General features: G+C 36.2%; 1 protein-coding gene across 1 annotated transcript in view; it reads left to right on the top strand.

Annotated features, from left to right (window-relative positions):
• LOC308687940 (hemicentin-1-like) overlaps positions 1–22,349 on the top strand; it is a 127,695-nt gene that overhangs the window by 65,941 nt on the left and 39,405 nt on the right. Inside the window, exons 10-11 of the mRNA XM_081360759.1 lie at positions 72–128; positions 189–263. Of these exons, the coding sequence (XP_081216885.1) occupies positions 72–128; positions 189–263 (132 nt within the window). The remainder of the gene's footprint in view (positions 1–71; positions 129–188; positions 264–22,349) is intronic.

Below are 22,349 nucleotides of genomic sequence, written 5' to 3'. Positions count from 1 at the left end.
CATGAGCTCTTTCTACACACTCATGATATTCGTGTCTCTGTTCATTAATCACTATTCATCCAAACTTTCAGACACTGGCAGCATTAACACCAGCTCTACAACTGTCACACCAGTGGCCATCTCACCTGGTAATGTTACACACTGTGTCTCTATTGGCTTATTTTCTGAGTGTTTTCTTATGTATGCAGGCTACAGCCCAGCCAGCACAGCCATGTGGGGCCCAAATGGGTTTGACCTGGGCTATCTAACTGGGACCCATCTGGGTTTGCCCAGATGAAATGAACACTGCTTAGTGTGCACACTACAGGCTGTTTAATGTAACACTTAATCAGTGTTGGAGGTAATGAGATAATTAAGTGATTGAATAATGATTGTGTATTAGTGATGAACACCTGCTGTTAACAAGCAGAATCACTGAAGGAAAGAGAAACACAAGAACTACTTCCAGCCACTGCCTTGGATGAAATCAACTGAAGATAAAATACATTACATCTCTCAAGATCTGATTAAACAACTCCACAAACAGCATTACCAGCTTAACTTATTACTAACCAGACTGACTTTATTTATTTATGGTGTATATAGGTGCTACTGAAGTGGAGATTTCGGACTTGGAGTATGAGAGAAAGGTCATTTTGAGAAAACGGGCTTTAAAGATTTATCATCAGCCAATGAGATTGCGCATTCAGCCCTTTTACTTTCGCGATTGGTTGCTGATAAAAAGAAAATGACCATATTTGGATCCGACAGCATTGTACAGTGAAGAGAGAGCTTTCCAGTCGTGCCTGTGATGACCAGAGGTGGAGAATCCAGGGGTCAGAAAGTAAAAGTCCTGCCATATATTTATTCCACCCATGAACTCACACAGCAAAAACTCCAGTGTTAAATGAACTCTCCTGGGAGTTTATTTGGCTCCAGACTCAAGAGTGTTAAAGTTAATGAGATAATTAAGTAATTGATTGAGTGATGATTGAGCATTATTGAAAACACCTGATGTTAACAAGCAGAATTACTGAAGGAGAAAATCTCTTTTTAAAGTTGCCATTATGGTGATCAGTGTTTGCTTTAGTTGGGCTCTTGACCCTTAAACTAATAACTTTAGATTTTGTTTGGCTGTTGTATCTGGGTTACAGCTCTCAGATGAACAAAGAGAAACGTTGATCAGGTGGTGTTGGTTATGTTTTGACATAATCATAATTTGACCTGAATCACAAAGCTCATTTAGAGAGTTAAGTTTACTTTGTTGATTATAGCTGCATGTGATTCTAATATTATGCCATGTTAATCATTTTCAATGTAATCAGAAAGATCTGAATCACTGAACTAATTTAGAGCCTAATCTCTGACTTAAATGTATATTGGTTATTACAACATCACAGTGATTCTACAGATTAAGATCCAGATTTTTCAATATAATTCAAATTATTTCTTAAAAGTTGTTCTGATAAAGAAAAAGAAAATCTTTCTTTAAGGCACACACAGACATCAAGATTCAGTGTATGAATCTCAACAATGGTGACAAAAAGAATATTCAATTAGGAAAACAAGACAATTCAGATCATAATTTATTCATACCGCAATGCATGATGGGAGCCATGGATGAGTTTTGATTGGTGGCACCCAGAATGCACTGCAACATGCTTTATTATTGTCACCATTGTTGAGAATCACAGGCTGATTCTTGGTGTCAGTGTGTCCAAAGAATATATTTTTTCAAAGTATTTTGATCAGAACAATTTTCAAGAAATCTTTCTGATTACATTGAAAATGATTAACATGGCATAATATTAGAATCACATGCAGCTTTAATCAACAAGGTAAACTTAACTCTCTAAATGAGTTTTGTGATTCAGGTCAAATTATGATTATGTCAAAACATAACCAACACCACCTGATCAACGTTTCTCTTTGTAAACTTTCATGTAGTCTCAATGTGAACACTTTTATTAGTAAAAATGTTGCTTTTAAAAGCTAACCTGCTAACATACTAATTTGTTAACATATTAGCAGTAGTATGTTATATAGAAGCACTTGCTGTATGAGTGCAACAATAAAAAAGGATTATTTGCTCTCAAATCAAGCTGCATGCACCACTTGTCACCATGATGGTAACTATCCTACGCTGTAAAAAAAAATCCTAATTTTACAGAAAATAACTGTGATTTTTTTTGACGATCATTTTCTTTAATTTTAAATTGTACTCAAAACACTGTAAAATTACAAATAATATCGGTAAAATAAAAATTCAGCTGTTATTTTACGTATTGTGACATTAATGGCAAATTCCAGTAATTCATATTTTTTATACAGTATTTTGTATTTTTCATATAGTATTTTTTTCTGTTTTCTTAAATTACATAAAAAATGTATGTAAAATTACAAATATAATCTGTAATTAAACAGTCACAGAACAGTTAAATGCTAAAATGGTCAAATGACTGTCAGCTCCCCAAAAAACTGTAAAACATCCTAAATTAAATAAACTGAAAAACACTGTTATTTTACAGGTATTTCCTGAATAATCATGATCATATACCTTCATTGTAAAAAAATCGTAAAAAAAAAAATGGTCAAATGACTGGCAGCTACGGCTGCCAAACAAAAACCATAAAATTAAAGTAAAATATGCTCATTTAAATAAAGTGTAAAAAACTTTAAAATAAATTTGATGTCACCATGATTGAGATCAGTGTCTGCTTTAGTTGGGCTCATGACCCTTAAGTTTTTATCTTTAGTGTTCTCTGGCAGCTTTAACTGTGTATTTGATACACATTTCTTATAATAAGAAATGCAGGAGAAATATCAGATGGTCTTGGTCATTCGTTGGTGATGTTATAGTTATCATATGATGATTTGATTGACTAATATGTCAGTCAAATCTCTGAATGTATTATCTTTGATTATATATGTAGATGTATTTAAGATTTATAAAAAGTCTATAATTAAAGGTGCTGTATGAAACTTTTCTACTAAAATGAATTATTTTTTTATTGCCTGTGTGTGAAGGGGTTGTAATCTCACATTAAAATGATCCACTTTGCGGGTTTTGCTATTACCTCGGAAAGCAAGTATTCTTATTTTTATGTGAAGGTGCCGGGTCCGATATACTGCGAAATCCAGTGACGTGACCTGTACGCGTGCTCCCGAGCCTCTCGCCTCGTCTAGCCTACTGACTTTGCACTCAACAGCGACGACACTGCAACTTATGACATGGACTTATGACTTATGCAACTTATGACATGTCTGATAACACTAAGAAACGACCTGCTCCCAGCACAACACAGACTCCAACACAAATTGATAAAGAAAGAAAATAAAAAAAGTGTTTTTCTGCTGAAGCTCGATAAACTAATATTTATCAATTTAATCAGATATCACACTTCAGATGGTATCAATGAAGAAAGATACTACTTGATGACTAATATCACTAAAAAGTGACCAGTGCCATCTGATCTGAGATTTTCTTGGATTACCATAACAAACATGCATCAAAGACAAACAGAAAAACAGACACAGTTAAAGCAACCAGAGAAATACTCAAGTTAAACACTAAAAGGTCAAGAGCCCAACTAAAGCAAACACTGATCTCCATCATGGTGACATCAAACTTTATTCTTTTCAATAAAGATTCAACTTCTAAACCTCTGTTAATTCTCAATAAGAATGTTAGTATGAAATAAATAAAGTCTGGATTGTAATAAGTGAAGATGCTGAGATCCTGAGAGATCTGTTAGTGTTTAATGTTCTGTTGGGGTTTAAAGTGTTTCTGTATGGTGTGTTTCGTGTGTCACCATTGTGTTGAAGAGTAGAGCCTGAGTTGCAGTTCAGGATGAGAAAATAATCAATGATGATATGATGAAGAGTAGAGCCTGAGCTTCAGTCCAGAATGAGCAAAAAAATACAGATGAAATGCTGCATGTTGCATAACAAAACATTAATCACTACTAAATCTCACACTTAACATTAATCTTACAAACACACACAAAAACATTATATTACACTTAATTTTAGCATTTACTCTCCCTTTCGAGTGCCATCGGCAAAGCATGCTGGGAAATAGACATCCCAGCCATTTCCGTTAAACTTAAGTTTGTCTAAATTAAAATAAATAATTTCATAAAACTCAAAACAATGAAACAGTTCAGTTTACTTAAAATATATCAGTTTTGTGAACTTGAAAGAAAAAGAAAGTGCTAAATACTTATACAAGTTAATTTGACTGAACTAATTAGTTTAATTTAAGTTTGTCCTACTCAAACCAATTAATTATTTTGAGCGTTAGGGTTTACAGTGCAGGCGAGTTGAGAGCACAAATCACAAAATATTTAGGCATAGTAGTCATGAAAACGTATTCAGATTTAGCATATTAATGATGCATTCACCTCATAAATCATGACACACTGCTCTAGCACAGGAAAGTGCATACAAGTTCAAGTGCATGCTTTTAAAATGAAATAGTATTGGTATCGGTGATACTGGCCCTAAAGATTAGATAAATGTGATACAAATATTTTTGGACCTGAAATCACTGATACCACCTTTAATAAAGAGTTTGTTTGAACATTTGGATATTTTAGACATCATGAATCTACATAGACAAGCTCTTATTGAGAATTAACTGAGTTTTAGATGTTGATGTTTCATTGAATGTTTTATTTGAAGTCACCAGAATTGTGATTAATGGATCCTTTATTTGAGCTCTTGACCCTTTACTCTTCTTTTAGTGTTTCTCTTGCTGCTTTATTTTAATAAAATATATTTGTTATGGTGAGATAAAATATGATCAGATGTTTCTTGATGATGTCATAATCAGCAAGTGCTGATCTGATCAAGTTTATGAGTAAATGGATGGTACACATTTAGTTTACTTATGTGCTGTTAGTTATAACGATCTTTTGAAACTAAATCATTCTATCCATCATAATAAAAAATGTTTTCTTATCATTTTAATCTGCAGCAGCAACTATTCAAACACAGACATCAAGAATCATCGTATGAATCTCAACAATGGTGATAAACGAAAAGCTTCATGCCGCAATGCATGCTGGGAGTCATGGATGAGATTTGTACTATGGTGGCACCCAGCATGCTTTGCGGCATGAAGCTTTTCGTTTATCACCATTGTTGAGATTCATGTGGTGATTCTTGATGTCTGTTTGATACCTTAGACTGCAATGTTCTGTACGAACTGCTGTTTTAAATGTGTTAATTTAAATTCACATTTACAGCAATCAGAGAAAATGAATGTTATAGAGTTAAAGGTCAAGAGCCCAAATAAAGCTGACACTAATCACAATTCTGGTGACTTTAAATTAAACATTCAATGAATCATCAACACCAAAACCTGTTAATTCTCAATAAGAGCTTCTGTAGAGTCTGACAGAAATAAAGTTAATCTGATTATTAATAACAAGTGAAAGCAGCATTTGAAAAAGACATTGAAAAAGGGACATGATGTGATTGGCACATATGGTCCCACTCTACATGGTGTTAAAGTAACACTGAAGCAGTGTTAAAGTTAATGAGACAATTAAGTGATCAACTGAGTAATGATTGAGCATTAGTGATGAACACCTGTTGTTGTTGTTGTTAACAAGCAGAATCACTGAAGGAAAGAGAAACAGTAGAACTACAACTGACTTCAGCCACAGCCTTAAATTAAATCAGATGAAGATAAAAATACATTAAATCTGTGAAGATCTCAGCAGAGGAGGATTAAACAACTCCACAAACAGAATTACCAGCCTCACTTATTACTAACCAGACTGACTTTATATCTGTCATATGTCTATGAACCGAGATTTAGATGTTGATGTTTTAAAATGTTTGGTCACCATTATGGTGATCAGTGCTTCCTTTAGTTGGTCAGTTTGACTTGGCAATTTGAGTGCAATTTTGCTCTTTGTAACAGTGTTTACCAAAACACATCATTTGTTACAAAGGAAGCAAAACACAAAGGCGTTCAGGTGTTATAGATTGCATTATCATAACGTAGAATGATTCACTAATCATATCCCTGACCAAAAGTTGTCATTAATAAATAACTTTCACCTTTATAAACAGAGAAAACATTCTGAATTTTGACCTTTATATACAGTGCAGACAATTTTTGAAAATCACTTTTATTTTATTTGAGGAAGCATCAATTTGAATATTGAGACACCTACGTCGCTTCTATTATAAACGTGCTTACAGCGCGCCTACATTTTAAATAACGAATTTGCAACTGTAGAATTTGCAAATCTAAGTCAGGAATCGATAAGAGGAATCGTAATGCGTGCGTCTTATCGAATCCCCGTTTTTTTGGAAATTTGAGGCGCCACTGCAGCCATGCGCATATCTAAACAAATTTAACCACACCACCAGAATAAGAGAAGGAGGGAGTTTGGGGGCCGGATGGAGATGATTGGCGGGCCGCATGTGGCCCACGGGCCGCCAATTGAATAGCCTGGCCTTATATGGTCACCAGAGGAGTCTGGATGTCATCTAGTGGAAAAGTTTGTTACTGCGCTCAAAAAATCGTATCAACCTAATATCATCCTATCAATATCAACCTAAAATTTGTCACAGAATTTTCAGCCAGTGCATCCATTAAACCTCAGTGGACGTATAGGCCCCTTGTTGTCGTCCTGGCGAAGGACGCGATCGAGCTGGTCCCTCCAGCCGATGTGAGGTCAGGGTTTAACAGCCCCTACTTCACTGTTCCCACAAGAGTGGTGGTTTTGAATCAAAATGCTAACACAGAAACACCTTTTCGAATGTGTTCGCCCATAAGATTGGTTCGTAGCGATCGACCTGAAGGACGCACTTTAATGTCTCAATTCTCCCTCGACACAGGCCGTTGCTACGCTTTGCGTTCGAGGGACGAGCATACCAGTACAAAGTCCTCCATGTCACCCGGCGTCTTTACGAAGGTCGCGAAGGCCGCCCTTTCCCTGTTACGGGAGGTGGGTGTTCGCATCCTCAACTATCTCAACGACTGGCTCATCTTGGCCCACTCATGAGATCAGTTGTGCGAACACAGGGACCTGGTGCTCAGACACCTCAGCCATCTGGGGCTTCAGGTCAACTGGGAAAGAGCAAACTCGACTCCAGTGGCAGATCAATTGCCTCAAGTTGCTCACAGTATTCCTTGCTCTGCCGGTTTCTGCTGTTGCTGCAAGACAAGCATACTGGTCCGAACGGATAACACATCGATATGCGTATATAAACCGTCAAGGTGATCTACGCTCCCATCACGTGTCACAACTCGCCCACCATCTCCTATGGAGTCAGAAGCGACTCTGGACAGTGGTCAGCCCCTGTGCTAGATTGTTGCCCATATGTTGTGATCCTATGGTGCGTTCACAACGTCATGTGCTTTTAGGGATGGGACGACTACCGGTTTCACCACAATAAAATGTACTGACGGTTAGTATTATTATCGTTTAAAATTTAATTATCATTAAAACCGTGTTTGATTATCATGATTTTAATAACTCACTGTAAATCCTGTCCAGCCAGCAACAGGCTGACGCAGGCGCAGCGCGCAATGTTGTTGTTTTTTTATTCAAGAAGGAATGGCGGAAGGCAGATTAATGTTTTAAATCTTACATGATCACAAAAATATTATCAAACTCAGTAAACAATAAATCAACTCTGATTTAATTTTCAATACAATCGATAACGGAGACGCAAGACGGCAAGTTGTATTTGAATGAAATGAGAGAGCGCATGCTCTCTTTTTGTGATACATGTGCGCTGTTATAATGCGTTGTTATTGACAACAGTCATTTTAAGGATGGAAATGCCACAGAATATAATCTTGCTTAAAGATATTTTCAAATATAAAACTTGTTGAAATGTTTTCAGTGTGTGCATCGTAGGGCTGGGCGATATATATCGTGAGATTGTTATGCGCATCTCGTCAGTAAAGCTTGTAAGGACATTAGCTCTAAGGGGAAATATTAATAATAATCCATAATTACCAATTATGATTAATTATTAATATTTGGGTCAGTTAATCAGATTAACTTTGAGGTAAGCCAAAGTAATATTACAATCAATTAATCAGTTCCAAAGAACTCTTTGATTATTCATTTATTCTAAGGACAATGTATTGTTCATGGTCGCTGAAAAATACTTATTCCTTATGTACAGCAATTAGCATGTAGCAAGATCAAAATCGTAAAAGGGACTTTGTATGCAAACAGAGGATCAGAAACCAAATTCATAATCGTGCACAAATTTTATTAACTAAATCACAAACATAACTAACACTAAACAAACATAAATACATTCATACATCCATACATACATGCATAGGTAAAGGGGTGAGTGGTGTGGAACAGGAAATAGAACTATGGAATAAGATCTCAGTATGAGAAGAAGAACCATCAGCTTATTTCATAGCAATCTCATCAAAGAATACTTGCATGGCAGTTGCAATCGTGGAAAATTCTTGGATTGGATTGGATTCGTTGATTGGGTCTATGGCCTTGAAGAAAAGCATGGTGGCTTCGAGCACATGGCTGTTGTGAGTCGAAGCCTGCTGTCCTGGCTTGAAGACCAGGAGTGGATCGTTGAGTCAGTGATGGTAAAGTTGCAGTTGTTTTCTAGATTGAAGAAAAGTCTGACTCCTTTTTGGAGTATGAAAGCATGGCAGGCATTGCTCAGGCCTGTTTGGGCCCAGGGAGCTGGGCCCAAGTGGGGGGGAAGGGGTCCAGCCCCTCCCCCAGTAACAGCAGAAGCTGCCTTGTTGTCGGATGAGAAGCGATGAGAAGAGAGAACGGTCACTGTGGTCAGTCTCTAATAAAGCCTGAGAATGGCCACCCCTCTCTGGGTTTGCTGTACCAATGAGAAGGGTGGACTGTCTGGCGGGAGTTTCTTCTGTCACCAGGATTTACAAGCCTTTGTCTTAAGCGTGCTCACTCGGACTGGCATGCTGGATTGGTGTTTAATGACACTACTAAGGAAGATTCTTAGTAATTCTAATGTGTTGCACAGCTATTGGCATATCATGTACACAATCATTTCGATCTTCAAAGCACCAATTTATCGAGACCAAACATGGTTACATAGACAGTTGGTCTTGTAATAACTACATAGTATCAAAGAGATCATAGTATCAACAGAATTATTAAAAGACAAAACACACAACAGTAAATCATTCTCAAAATGTTCTGGAATGCCTGTTCATTTCATGTCAGTCAGTTCATCAATAAATGAATGCAGGAGAGTTTGTTCTGATATCTGTGGCAGAGTTAGTTACTTGTTAGCATTCCTGAGAGTCATAAAACATCCTATCTGATCGCGGCCATGGCAACCAGGCCCCTTTCACCCCGCCTGGGGATTGGGACCCTGCTCTCGGATGGAAGTTTTAAAGATTGGTGTGTGCATATGGCAAATAATTGTGTCTGATTTGTCTCAGTCGCTACAAGCTGGTTCCTTGATTAGTAGTAAATCGCCATCACCTGCTTTCAGATGAAGCGGCATTTACTACAAAGAACCGTAGTTAACTGACAAGCTGAGTCATATCGCATTAATATCACGGACGTATCGCCAGCGATAATTAATGTGATATGGCTCAGCTTGTCAGTTAACTACGGCTCGTTGTACACAGCAACAACTCCAGTGTTAAATGAACACTCCTGGGAGTGTATGAGTCCACACTCAAGAGTGTTGAAGTAAATGAGATAATTAAGTGATTAATTTAGTGATGATTGATCATTATTGAAGACACCTGATGTTAACAAGCGGAATCACTGAAGGAGAAAATCTCAAATTGTAAGCCACCGTTATGGTGATGGGTGTTTGCATTAGTTGGGCTCTTGACCCTTATATTATTAACTTTATATTTTGTTTGGCTGCTGTATCTGACTTACAACTGCCAGATGAACAAAGAAAAAAGTGATCTGATGGTGTTGGTTATATTATGACAATCATCATTTGAACTTTATGTTTATGATTTATGTTGTTGTTAACAGCATAACTGTGATTCTGCAAAAATATCCAGAATTTTAGATATAATATAAAGGATTTCTTTAAAGTTAAAAAAAAACTCTTTTAGGCACACACAGACATCAAGATTCAGTCTATGCATCTCAACAATGGTGATGAGCAGAATATTCAATTAGGAAAAGTAAATTACATAGACAATTCAGATCATAATTTATTCATACCGCAATGCATGATGGGAGCCATTAGTGAGTTGTGATTGGTGGCAGCCACTGCAACATGGTCCGTGTAACGCTTCATAATTCACTTTTCAGACCATACAATGCAAATGCAAAAATGAAAAATTGAAACCAATTTGTGTGGCTGTGGACTAACTTTACTATCATTTCATTGATGTAACTGCTTTATTTACACTGCATGCACGTTTGAGGAGAAGTTTAAAAGACGGAACACAGGACGACATTTTTCACCCGAAGTGCCATAACTTGTATTATTAGGCTACTAGTCTACGTGTACTAAATTATAAGGCAGTCTCGGACCGGCCATCGGGAGCAGCCGGGAAAAGTGAAATCCCGGTGGCCTGGGTATGATTTGGCACATTGCCCTACCTGTTTGTATTGACCTTATTAATAAAAATACTACCAAGCGAAAATATAGAAAAAAAGCTTCTTTTTTTGTTAGGATTTTAGCTCTCGTTTGTAATAGCCTACAATACAATAAAGATGCATATGTTTTCACTATAGCGGGCATTGTTCGTTACCACGGCATCCGCTTGAGCTTCTGTGTGCTTTAGCTCTACACCGCTTCTCGTTCCCGTGCCCTTAAATCTAGCACAGTTGTAGAACTCTAGTCTGTTCATTACAATAGAAGCAGTTCGCCGGGATATGAGCATGAGGCGATACTAGGCTACCTAACGTTAACTGTGCTGCAAATCAAGAGCAATGATATTTATTTATTTTCAATAAATAAACATAAATACCTTGCTACGTTTGGCACATTGCCCAGCTTGTTTTTTATTTATTTATTCGAGCACATTAAATTCGCCATTCGAAAATGAATCAGCACTATAGACATTAAATATTGTAGGCACAAGCGAGAGCTAAAAACCTTTAAAAAATTGTGGGGGGAAATATGCTTATTTTTTTCTATATTTTTGCTTAGTAGGCTATCATTTTTATCGTTATTCTAGATTCCCGTGAAGCGAGCCACCCCCGTTCTGCTGCACTGAAAATGAGCTGGGATCTCGTGGTTGTGGCTGCCTACACTGTTAACCCTTGCTGTAAAAAAAGGCCATATTCTGACAATATCATACCATTTTCTATTAAAACAGTAATATACTGTAGAAAATAAAACTAGCCTACAGGAATATACTGTGAATTAACAGTGCTCAAAATCGACACTCAGAGGCTGTTTTCCCAATCACACCCTATACCCTCATTCACTATTCCCTACATTAGTTCACTAATATAGTCCACTTGACAGAGTGAATGTAAAGAAGTGAGTGAATTGAGAAACTGATGAACATCTGATAAGCAGAATCACTGAAGGACAGAGAAACAAGAACAGAAAAAAGAGAAACACAAAAACTACAACTGACTTCCAGCAACACTGAGTGTGAAAACAGTTTACAAACCAGTTTACGATTATTTCTTTCATACATGTACAAAAGTTCTTGTTGAGAATTAACAGAGATTTAGTTAATAATAAAGTTTGTTGTCACCATGATGGAGATCAGTATTTGCTTTAGTTGGTCTCTTGTCCCTTGACTTCTTGCCATTCATCTCTCTCTCTGATTGCTGTAACAGTGAGTTTATAAAACACATTTATTATAGCAAGAAAAAGCCGAGAGGAAGATGATCAGGTGTTTTTGGCTTTTGAGATGATATCAAAATCATCCTGGACTTGTCTGATTCTCTGATCTTTTCTGTATTTATTCTTTGAATTTATGGGTATTTCATATTTAGTATATATCTGTGATTCTACAACATGAAATCAATGATTCTGTAATCAGGTCTTCTGAAGAATATCATAATCATATAGTGCATTAAAACATTTTGAACTCCTGCTTATCCTGGACACACACAGACATCAACAATCAGCACATGAATCTCAACAATGGTGACAATCAAAAGTGTCATGTCGCAGTGCATGCTGGGTTCCAGGATAATATAAACTCCCAGCATGCACTGCTGCATGAATAAAAATTAAACAAAAAAAAAATGCCACCACTGTTGAGATTAATGTGCTAAATTGGGATATCTCAGTGTTTCTTTAAGACAGTGTAGCTCTGTTTTTTTGTTTGTTTTTTTTGGTTTATGCATGATGTGTTAAAAAAATGAGTCATTGTAAATTATTGCTGTGGTTTCACAGTGGTGGGAATGTAACACTTTTGATTGAGAATTAAACTCTGTACGAGTGTGAATGAACAGGCAATATGACGATTTTGTCATCATAACTACATTCATTCATAAACTGTGTGTGCACAAGTGTGACTTGCACAAAAACAGCTCAAACAGCAAAAGAAACACTAATGCTTTAGCATCAGCATCCCAACTAAAGCAAGCACTGATCTCTATAATGGTAACTTCAAACCAAACATTTTCAATTAAACATCTTAATAACAACTTCTGTAGATGTATGAAATAAAGTCATACTGGTTAATAATAAGTGTAATAATGTGTAATGGCTGGAAGTCAGTTGTAGGTCTTGTGTTTCTCTATTTTCTATTCTAACAGCAGGTTCATCACTAATGCTCAACAATCACTTACATATTCCCTTAATTATCTCACTGCAACACTGTCTCAATGTTACTTTTACTCTTTGTAGTGTGGATTTCTCTGTGGGGCTGAAAGGGTTAACAGTGTAAGATAAAAAAAAAGTCACACCCACAAAATGTATTTTAACAGTAATAAACTGTAAGTTATAAAACAGGTATATACTGGCAACACTGTTGCCAGTAGTTTACTGTAAAATCTAGTTTTTTGGGTCACCATTGTGCAGAAGAGTAGAGCCTGTGCTTCAGTCCAGGAGAAGATCTACAAACATTGATGATTTGCTGCATGTTGCTTTATTTAACAGGCAGTGACTGTGTAGTTGCTGGTCCAGTGGAAATCTCTTTATTTACAAAAGTTTTGTTGTGGTTTCAAATGAAATAAATGCACAGTAATACTTTGCTCATGTTAGTAATGCTTTATACATTTTAGTTAATACATTTAAATGACAGTTGGTCAATTTAAGACAGTTGGTTTCTGCAAGTGAAATTAGTTAACTCGAGTTTTAGTGCACTTTTACAGTAACATACTGTAGATTAACAGTAAATTACTGGCAACAGTGTTGCCAGTATTTTACTGTAAAAAAACCCCGTAAGGTCTAACAGTGTAGGCTACACTGTTAACCCTTGCTGTAAAAAAAGGCCAAATTCTGACAATATTATACCATATTCCATTAAAACAGTAATATACCGTAGAAAACAAAACTAGCCTACAGGAATATACTGTGAATTAACAGTGCTCAAAATCGACACTCAGAGGCTGTTTTCACAATCACACCCTATACCCTCATTCACTATTCCCTAGTTCACTAATATAGTCCACTTGAATGAAAAGAAGTGAGTGAATTGAGACACTGATGAACACCTGATAAGCAGAATCACTGAAGGACAGAGAAACAAGAACAGAAAAAAGAGAAACACAAAAACTACAACTGACTTCCAGGAACACTGAGTGTGAAACCAGTTTACGATTATTTCTTTCATATGTACAAAAGTTCTTGTTGACAATTAACAGAGATATAGTTAATAATAAAGTTTGTTGTCACCATGATGGAGATCAGTATTTGCTTGAGTTGGTCTCTTGTCCCTTGACTTCTTACCGTTCATCTCTCTCTCTGGCTGCTGTAACAGTGAGTTTATAAAACACATTTGTTATGGCAAGAAAAAGTCAAGAGGAAGATGATCAGGTGTTTTTATTATTTTGTGATGATGTCACAATCATCCTGGACTATCTGATTTGCAGATATTTCCTGTATATATTCACTGAAATTATGTGTATGTCATTTTTTTTTGCATAAATCTGTGTATCTACAAAATGAAATCAATATTTCTGTAATCAGGTGTTCTGAAGAATATCATAAGCATATAGTGCATTCAAATTTAATTTTACTCCGTCTTGACTCAGACACACACAGATATCAACAATCAGCACATGAATCTCAACAATGGTGAAAAGTTTCATGTCGCAATGCATGCTGGGTTCCAGGATAATATAAAACTCCCAGCATGCACTGCTGCATGAATAATAAAAAATATATATATTGTCACCATTGTTGAGATTAATGTGCTAAATTGTGATATCTCTGTGTTTCTAAACGACAGTGTAGTTCTGTTTTTTTGGTTTATGCATGATGTGTTAAAAAAAAAATGAGTCATAGTAGTTTATTGCTGTGGTTTCACAGTGGTGCCAATGAAACACTTTTGATTGAGGATAAAACTCTGAATGAATAAGAGTTAATTCCTTAGTGAATGAACAGGCAATATGATGAGTTTGTCATCATAAGCATTACAACCGCAATCATTCATAAACTGTGTGCACACAAGTGTGACGTGCAACAACACAGCTCAAGCAGCAAAAGAAAAACTAATGTTTTAGCATCAGCATCCCAACTAAAGCAAGCACTGATCTCTATAATGGTAACTTCAAACAAACATTTTCAATTAAACATCTTAATAACAACTTCTGTAGATGTATGACAGAAATAAAGTCATACTGGTTAATAATAAGTGTAATAATGTGTAATGGCTGGAAGTCAGTCGTAGTTATAGTGTTTCTCTATTTTCTGTTCTTGTGTTCCTCTTTTCTTCAGTGATTCTGCTTGTTAACAGCAGGTGTTCATCACTAATGCTCAACAATCACTTACATATTCTCTTAATTATCTCACTGCAACACTGTCGCAATGTTACTTTTTACTCGTTGTAGTGTGGATTTTCCTGTGGGGCTGAAAGGGTTAACAGTGTAAGATAAAAAAGACACAACCACAAAATGTATTTTAACAGTAATAAACTGTAAGTTATAAAACAGGTATATACTGGCAACACTGTTGCCAGTATTTTACTGTAAAATTCATTTTTTTGGGTCACCATTGTGCAGAAGAGTAGAGCCTGTGCTTCAGTCCAGGAGAAGATCTACAAACATGATGTACATTGTGTGTTAAAAATCTACACAACATGTGTCAAAATACCATCAACACATGTTGTGTGTTGTTTTTTAACACATCTCTTTTTAGAGTGTTTCCAGAGTTACATTTTAACACACATTGTGTGTTAAAAATCTACACAACATGTGTCAAATTCCATCAACACATCTCTTTTTAGAGTGTAGAGTAGCCTACTCTGTCTGTAGCCTGCCCTACACAACCCGCGGTTCAGCCGCGCGTGACAAACGCTGCCAGTGTGAAAGCAAAACGCGCGTGTCCTGCCCCTGCTCACCATACGCACTGCTCCTGCGCTGCTTACTAACGTCCGAGATTGCCTTATAATTTAGCACAGACTATTAATAATAAAAATGATGGCACTTTGGGTGAAAAATGTCGTCCCGTGTTCCGTCTTTTAAACTGCTCCTCAAACTTCTCCTTCTGCATGCAGTGTAAATAAAGCAGTTACATCAATGAAATGATAGTAAAGTTAGTCCACGGCCACACCCCCGTGCTAATGGTACCGCCCACGGCACAAATTACAAGACGAAAAATGGAAAAATAGAAAATCGGTTAGATTTCATTTATTCAAATGTTTGTTTCTGAAGTCACAATTTAGCAAAAGTAAAATTGAAAAATGGGAGAAAAAGGCAAATATCCATTGATAATGTAACTGGAAAAACAAGAAAAATGAATGTCTGGTTTCAATTTTTCATTTTTGCATTTGCATTGTATGGTCTGAAAAGTGAATTGTGAGGCGTTACACGGACCCAACATGCTTTATTATTGTCACCATTGTTGAGATTCACAGGCTGATTATTGATATCTGTGTTTCTAAATAAGAACATTTGAAAGTGTTTTGATCAGAATAATGTTTATTAAATATTTTGGATTATAACAAAACAGGGTTCTCAAGTTTTATCAAAAGCTTGGAGTGAGATCACATGCGGTTGGGGGAGGAGCCATAATGGAGCCACGCCCCCACCTGTCCCCGCCCCCCAATTTTACCCAAATTAACCAGCACAAATTGAAATTATAACAATTGGTAAATCTGATAAATGACAGAGCAATTCATCACATCAAATATACTCTTTAATGTTATATTTAAAAATTACAAAAATATAACAAATTGCTCCAAACAGTTTTTGAAAAACAAATCTTTTTGCATTTTGAATGTGTCTAGTCGAAATGGTATAATGATTTATTGTGTGGTGGGACATTGTGAACAAATGACATATTAGAGTATTATTAAGGTGTGTGTGTGTGTGTGTGCGTGTGTGTGTGTTTGTGTGTGTACACAAGAGTACACACTCCAGCTTATGAAATGTGTTTTGTGTTGTAAGTGTTTGAAAAATACAAATGCAATGGCAATGATTAATGTATGTTTTGACAGGATATAAAATATTACCCAGAGCACTCTGCTTTAATACATGTAGCCTTAACAGAGGTGGAGAATCCAGGGGTCAGAAAGTAAAAGTCCTGCCATATATTTATTCCACCCATGAACTCACACAGCAAAAACTCCAGTGTTAAATGAACTCTCCTGGGAGTTTATTTGGCTCCAGACTCAAGAGTGTTAAAGTTAATGAGATAATTTAGTGATTGATTGAGTGATGATTGACCATTATTGAAGACACCTGATTTTAACAAGCAGAATCACTGAAGGAGAAAATCTCTTTTTTAAGTCACCATTATGGTGATTAGTGTTGGCTTTAGTTGGGCTCTTGACCCTTAAACTAATAACTTTAGATTTTGTTTGACTGTTGTATCTGGGTTACAACTCTCAGATGAACAAAGAAAAACGTTGATCAGGTGGTGTTGATTATGTTTTGGCATAATCATAATTTGACCTGAATCACAAAAGTCATTTAGAGAGTTAAGTTTACCTTGTTGATTGTGGCTGCATGTGATTCTAATATTATTCTATGTTAATCATTTTCAATGTAATCAGAAAGATTTCTTGAAAGTTGTTCTGATCAAAAGACTTTGAAAAAATATATTATTTGGACACACTGACACCAAGAATCAGCCTGTGATTCTCAACAATGGTGACAATAATAAAGCATGTTGCAGTGCATTCTGGGTGCCACCAATCAAAACTCATCCATGACTCCCATCATGCATTGCGGTATGAATAAATTATGATCTGAATTGTCTTGTTTTCCTAATTGAATATTATTTTTGTCACCATTGTTGAGATTCATACACTGAATCTTGATGTCTGTGTGTGCCTTAAAGAGAGATTTTCTTTTTCTTTATCAGAACAACTTTTAAGAAATAATTTGAATTATATTGAAAAATCTGTATCTTATTCTGTAGAATCACTGTGATGTTGTAATAACCAATATACATTTAAGTCAGAGATTAGGCTCTAAATGAGTTCAGTGATTCAGATCAAATTATGATTATGTTAAAATATAACCAACACCACCTGATCAACTTTTCTTTTTGTTCATCTGGCTGTAATAACTCACATCAACAGCCAAACAAAATCTAAAGATAATCATTTGAAGGTCAACTGCCCAACTAAAGCAAACACTGATCTCCATAATGGTGACTAAAATTGTGATTTTTCTCCTTCAGTGATTCTGCTTGTTAACATCAGGTGTCTTCAATAATGGTCAATCATCACTCAATCAATTACTTAATTAGCTCATTAACTTTAACACTCTTGAGTCTGGAGCCAAATAAACTCCCAGGAGAGTTCATTTAACACTGGAGTTTTTGGTGTGTGAGTTCATGGGTGGAATAAAAATATGGCAGGACTTTTACTTTCTGACCCCTGGACTCTCCACCTCTGAGCCTTAATGTAACTAGAAAGATTAATACAGTATAATATATAATTTAAAATAAAATAAATACATTTAAATTTATTTAAGATAAAATGAAGAAATACATCTTCATTCCTTCCCATACCCACTAACATTTCCCTTAGTTTCAGATAACTTAAGCTAGCCAAACTGAGCCAAAGCTTCTGGCCTGGTTGCAAAGTAGTTGTAGAGTTTTTGACTGCATCAATAATAATGTATACGATGGGCTATATATTAAATGTTCTAGCCTAAAAATGTTAGACGAGCTTTCTTCCAACTTACCTTCTCCATCATTCACGTGTGTTCGCGCGATGTTGTTGGTTACCCAGAGCCATAGAGAGAAAGAGTTGCGACACTCTTTGATGTCGCCGCTATGGCTGTCACGTGGTTCATGTAAGCCCCAATAGTTCCAAAACATACGCTGGCTGTCATGTTCTTCTATGGGACAGACAGCAGCGATTGCATTATTGAACGGTAAATATAAAATAAAACACACACCCAAGTACTTTTTCAGCTGTTATTGCATTAGTGCATTTTATTAATATCAGTTTTGCATTTGGAGATAAGTTTTAGGCTATATTTTTGGAGGGAAAAGCTTAGTGTTCATGTTCGCATGGGTAGTAGCACTGGCTTTAGCGGCTCTAACTTAACTTTTCCATATCATTCATCTGATGATGGACGTCTCATGATATTTATTTTAGCACAACTGGGCTGTATTAGGCTATTGATTCCCGTGATTTTGCGTATAAATTTTGATTCAGCCATTAGCCTACCTTCGTGATCACGAAAAGAGGTCTGCCATGGTGGTCCGTTTAGAGTTCGCTTAAATATTTTTTTATTAAACAATGACAGACAACAAAAATGTGTGCTTGTGTGAGTGTGTGTGAACAAGAAAAACAAAAACCAGGGGCAGGTGATCCATGAAACAGACAGGACTGGTGATCCCATAACAATCCTAGAGGTCCAGCATTGTTCTCACAAGCCGCTTCACTCAAGACAATAAAACATAATGAAAAGTTAGTTTATCCCAAAAAATTAAATAAAATAAAAGTTGCTATAAAGGTGGTAGCGAATCATTACCGAACTCTTACTGTCACAGCTGACGAAGTCGCACTAGCTAGCAGGCAGTGCTTGAAAATTGGTTGAAATAACCAACATAAAATATAAATAATTACGCTGTGCATGTACAAATGAAGACCAGTATAAGCATCGCAAAGGGCCTCTGATACAATATAGACAGTTGACAATTCAAAAGAGGTCGATATTTCAGCAACTTAACTCTGGAACAACTCGACGTGCAGCAATGTAAGTGAATGGTGTCCAACTCCCAAATGACAGTGTTTGGAACTATTCCGATCTTCAAATCCCGGAAGTAGGCGGTTAAAAGCGCCGCCATTTTTTACAACGGAGGTCTATGCACAGCAAAATCCCCAGTGTTAAATTAACACTCCTCAGTGTTTATATGTGTCCACACTACAGAGTGTTAAAATTAACACTGAAGCAGTGTTGAAGTTAATGAGATAATTAAGTTAACACTGAAGCAGTGTTGAAGTTAATGCAATAATTAAGTGATTAATTAAGTGATGATTGGTCATTAGTGGTGACACCTGATGTTAATAAGCAGAATCATTGAAGGAAAGAGAAAAAACAATAACAGAAAAAAGAGAAACACAAGAACTACTGACTTCAAGTCATTACACATTGTTGCACTTATTATTACCAGTTTGACTTTATTTCTGTCATACATCGACAAAAGTTCTTGAGATTCAACAGAAGTTTAGACGGTAATATTTTATGGAATTTTTCTTTTCAAGTTACCATTTTGGTGGTCAGTGTTTGCTTTAGTTGGGCTCTTGACTCTTTTCATTTTTTAATATATGTTTTTCTCTGTGTTTATAAAGCACATTTGTTACTGCAAGAGAAAACATGATCTGCTCACAATATGTTTTGATGATAATGACATTATCATCATGTAGTGTCCTGATTCACTGATGTGAGAGTCTAAATCTTTGACTATATGCTTGATGTCTTGTTTTAGTATTGGTGATTGTAGCTCTCAGATTCTACAGTTTGAGATCCAACAGCAATATCAAAAATTTTGAAAATACTTTGTGCAAAGAAGTTATTGTGTTTAAACACACAGACATCAAGAATCAGCATATGAGTCTCAACAATGGTGACAATAAACAAATTAGTGACAAACAGATCAATTCTGAACATCACAAAACAAGCTACTAAGTCAGAACAAAACAATAGCAAAATAAAAGCCAACAGAAAAAAACAATGAAAATTACAGGACAATTCAGCTGCATAATTTATTCATGCTGCAATGCATAATGGGAGCCATGGATGCGTTCTGATTGGTGGCTCCCATCATGCATTGCAACATTAAGCATTTGTTTGATTGTCACCATTGTTGAGATTCATATGTAGATTCTTGATGTCAGTGTGTGATTTTAAATCCTTCAGATCTTTAAAACATTGCTGGAAGTAACTACTGTAGTGAAAAATTAATAAAACAATTAGATAATCAGCTTATAATGCTGGGTGACATCATTGAATCAGGCCACTAGTAATTTCATCATCGAAACATAACCAGGACTGCATTTCCAAAAGCATCTTAAACTTAACTTGATCACAGACCAACTGCAACAAATGGTCTATACGATCAAATTAGGCTTGCGATGTTTTCAGGAAACACAGCCAAAGTCATAGTTTCTCTTGCCACAACACATATGCTTTATAAGAACAGAGTTGGAGCAGCCAGAGAAATACTAATGTTAAAAAGTAAAGGGTCAAGAGCCCAACTAAAGCAACCACTGGCCACCATAATGGTGACATGAAACGAAACATTCCATAAAACATTACCATCTAAACTTCTGTTAAATCTAAATAAGACCGTGTGTAGATGTATGACAGAAATAAAGTCAAACTGGTAAAATAATAAGTGCAATAATGGCTCGAAGTCAGTAGTTCTTGTGTTTCTCTTTCCTTCAGTGAGTCTGCTTGTTATCATCAGGTGTCACCACTAATGGCCAATCATCACTTAATTAATCACTTAATTATCGCATTAACTTCAACACTGCTTCAGTGTTAACTTAATTATCGCATTAACTTCAACACTGCTTCAGTGTTAACTTAATTATCTCATTAACTTCAACACTGCTTCAGTGTTAATTTTTAACACCCTGTAGTGTGGACACATATAAACACTGAGGAGTGTTAATTTAACACTGGGGATTTTGCTGTGTGGGAGTGTCGCAACTCTTTCTCTCTATGGCTCTGTGGTTACCTAGTAATGAACGTACGGTGGCCGAGAATGTTTCGTCAACTTCCGTGTGTTTGCGCATCTGTGTTGCCTATTAACGAACGCAATCTGACCGAGATATGTGCTGGCGGCAGGAAACTTCACTTTGTGTGCCCGCGCCTCGTATACAACGTTATATTAAAAGCTTGCAGGACAACTTGGTTGACATTGCCTTTTTAGCGTGAGAAATACACGGTGTGGCGTGTGAGCGTGTGAACTGGTTGAATTGCGTGTGTCTCACGGCCAATGCGTAAGACTTGAGAACCCTGACAAAAATACTGATAATCACATGTTGTAAAATCACAAAGCTGCTGCTAACAAGTTAAACCAAACTATCTCAATAAGTTTCATTTTTCAGATCACAGCATGATTATGTCAAAACATAACCAACACAATCAGATCACACTTTTCTTTGTTCATTTGACTGTTATAAATCAATAACAGCAGACAAACAAAATTTAAAGTGAATGTATAAGGTAGGGGTGGGCGGATCGATCCTGAAGTATCAATATATCGATACTGACGTGGTATCGAAAAGGATCGATCCTCACATAAAAATATCGATCCAAATGTGTGTTTTTTTACCAGTCATTTTTTATTAATTTATCACGCAATTCAGTGCATAAAATAAGCTTCTAAGTTGAAAAATAAGCGAATGTTAGCGGATAATTGTGTAGGATAGAACTTTTCTCCTAGTCATCTGGATACAAAACGAAACCAATCAATCACAGAGAGTGTTCGATGCTGGTGCTCACAGGCTCAGTGCGTTTGGGAAACGAAGCCTTGCTTAGATGACAGAGAAACAATCGGGAGTTATTTCGCAATAAACAAACCAAAAGTGTACATAACGGTTCAAAATGTTGACGTCAGTAAGATTTTTTTAATGAAATTAATATTTTTATTCAACAAGGATCGATGCATTAAATTGATCAAAAGTGACAGTCAAGGGTTTTACACTGTTAAAAAAAAATCGACTTCATATAAATGCTGTTCTTTCAACTTTGTTCATCAAATAATTCTGCATAAAATGTATCATGGTTTCCACAAAAATATGAAACTGTTTCAACATTGATAATAATAAGAAATGTTTCCTGAGCAGCAAATCAGCA

Source organism: Scardinius erythrophthalmus (genome assembly GCF_964197995.2).
Source record: "Scardinius erythrophthalmus genome assembly, chromosome: 3".
In the NCBI taxonomy this organism is placed as follows: Eukaryota; Metazoa; Chordata; class Actinopteri; order Cypriniformes; family Leuciscidae; genus Scardinius; species Scardinius erythrophthalmus.
Note: the sequence above shows the minus strand (reverse complement) of the source record. Positions and strands in the feature narration are given on the sequence as shown.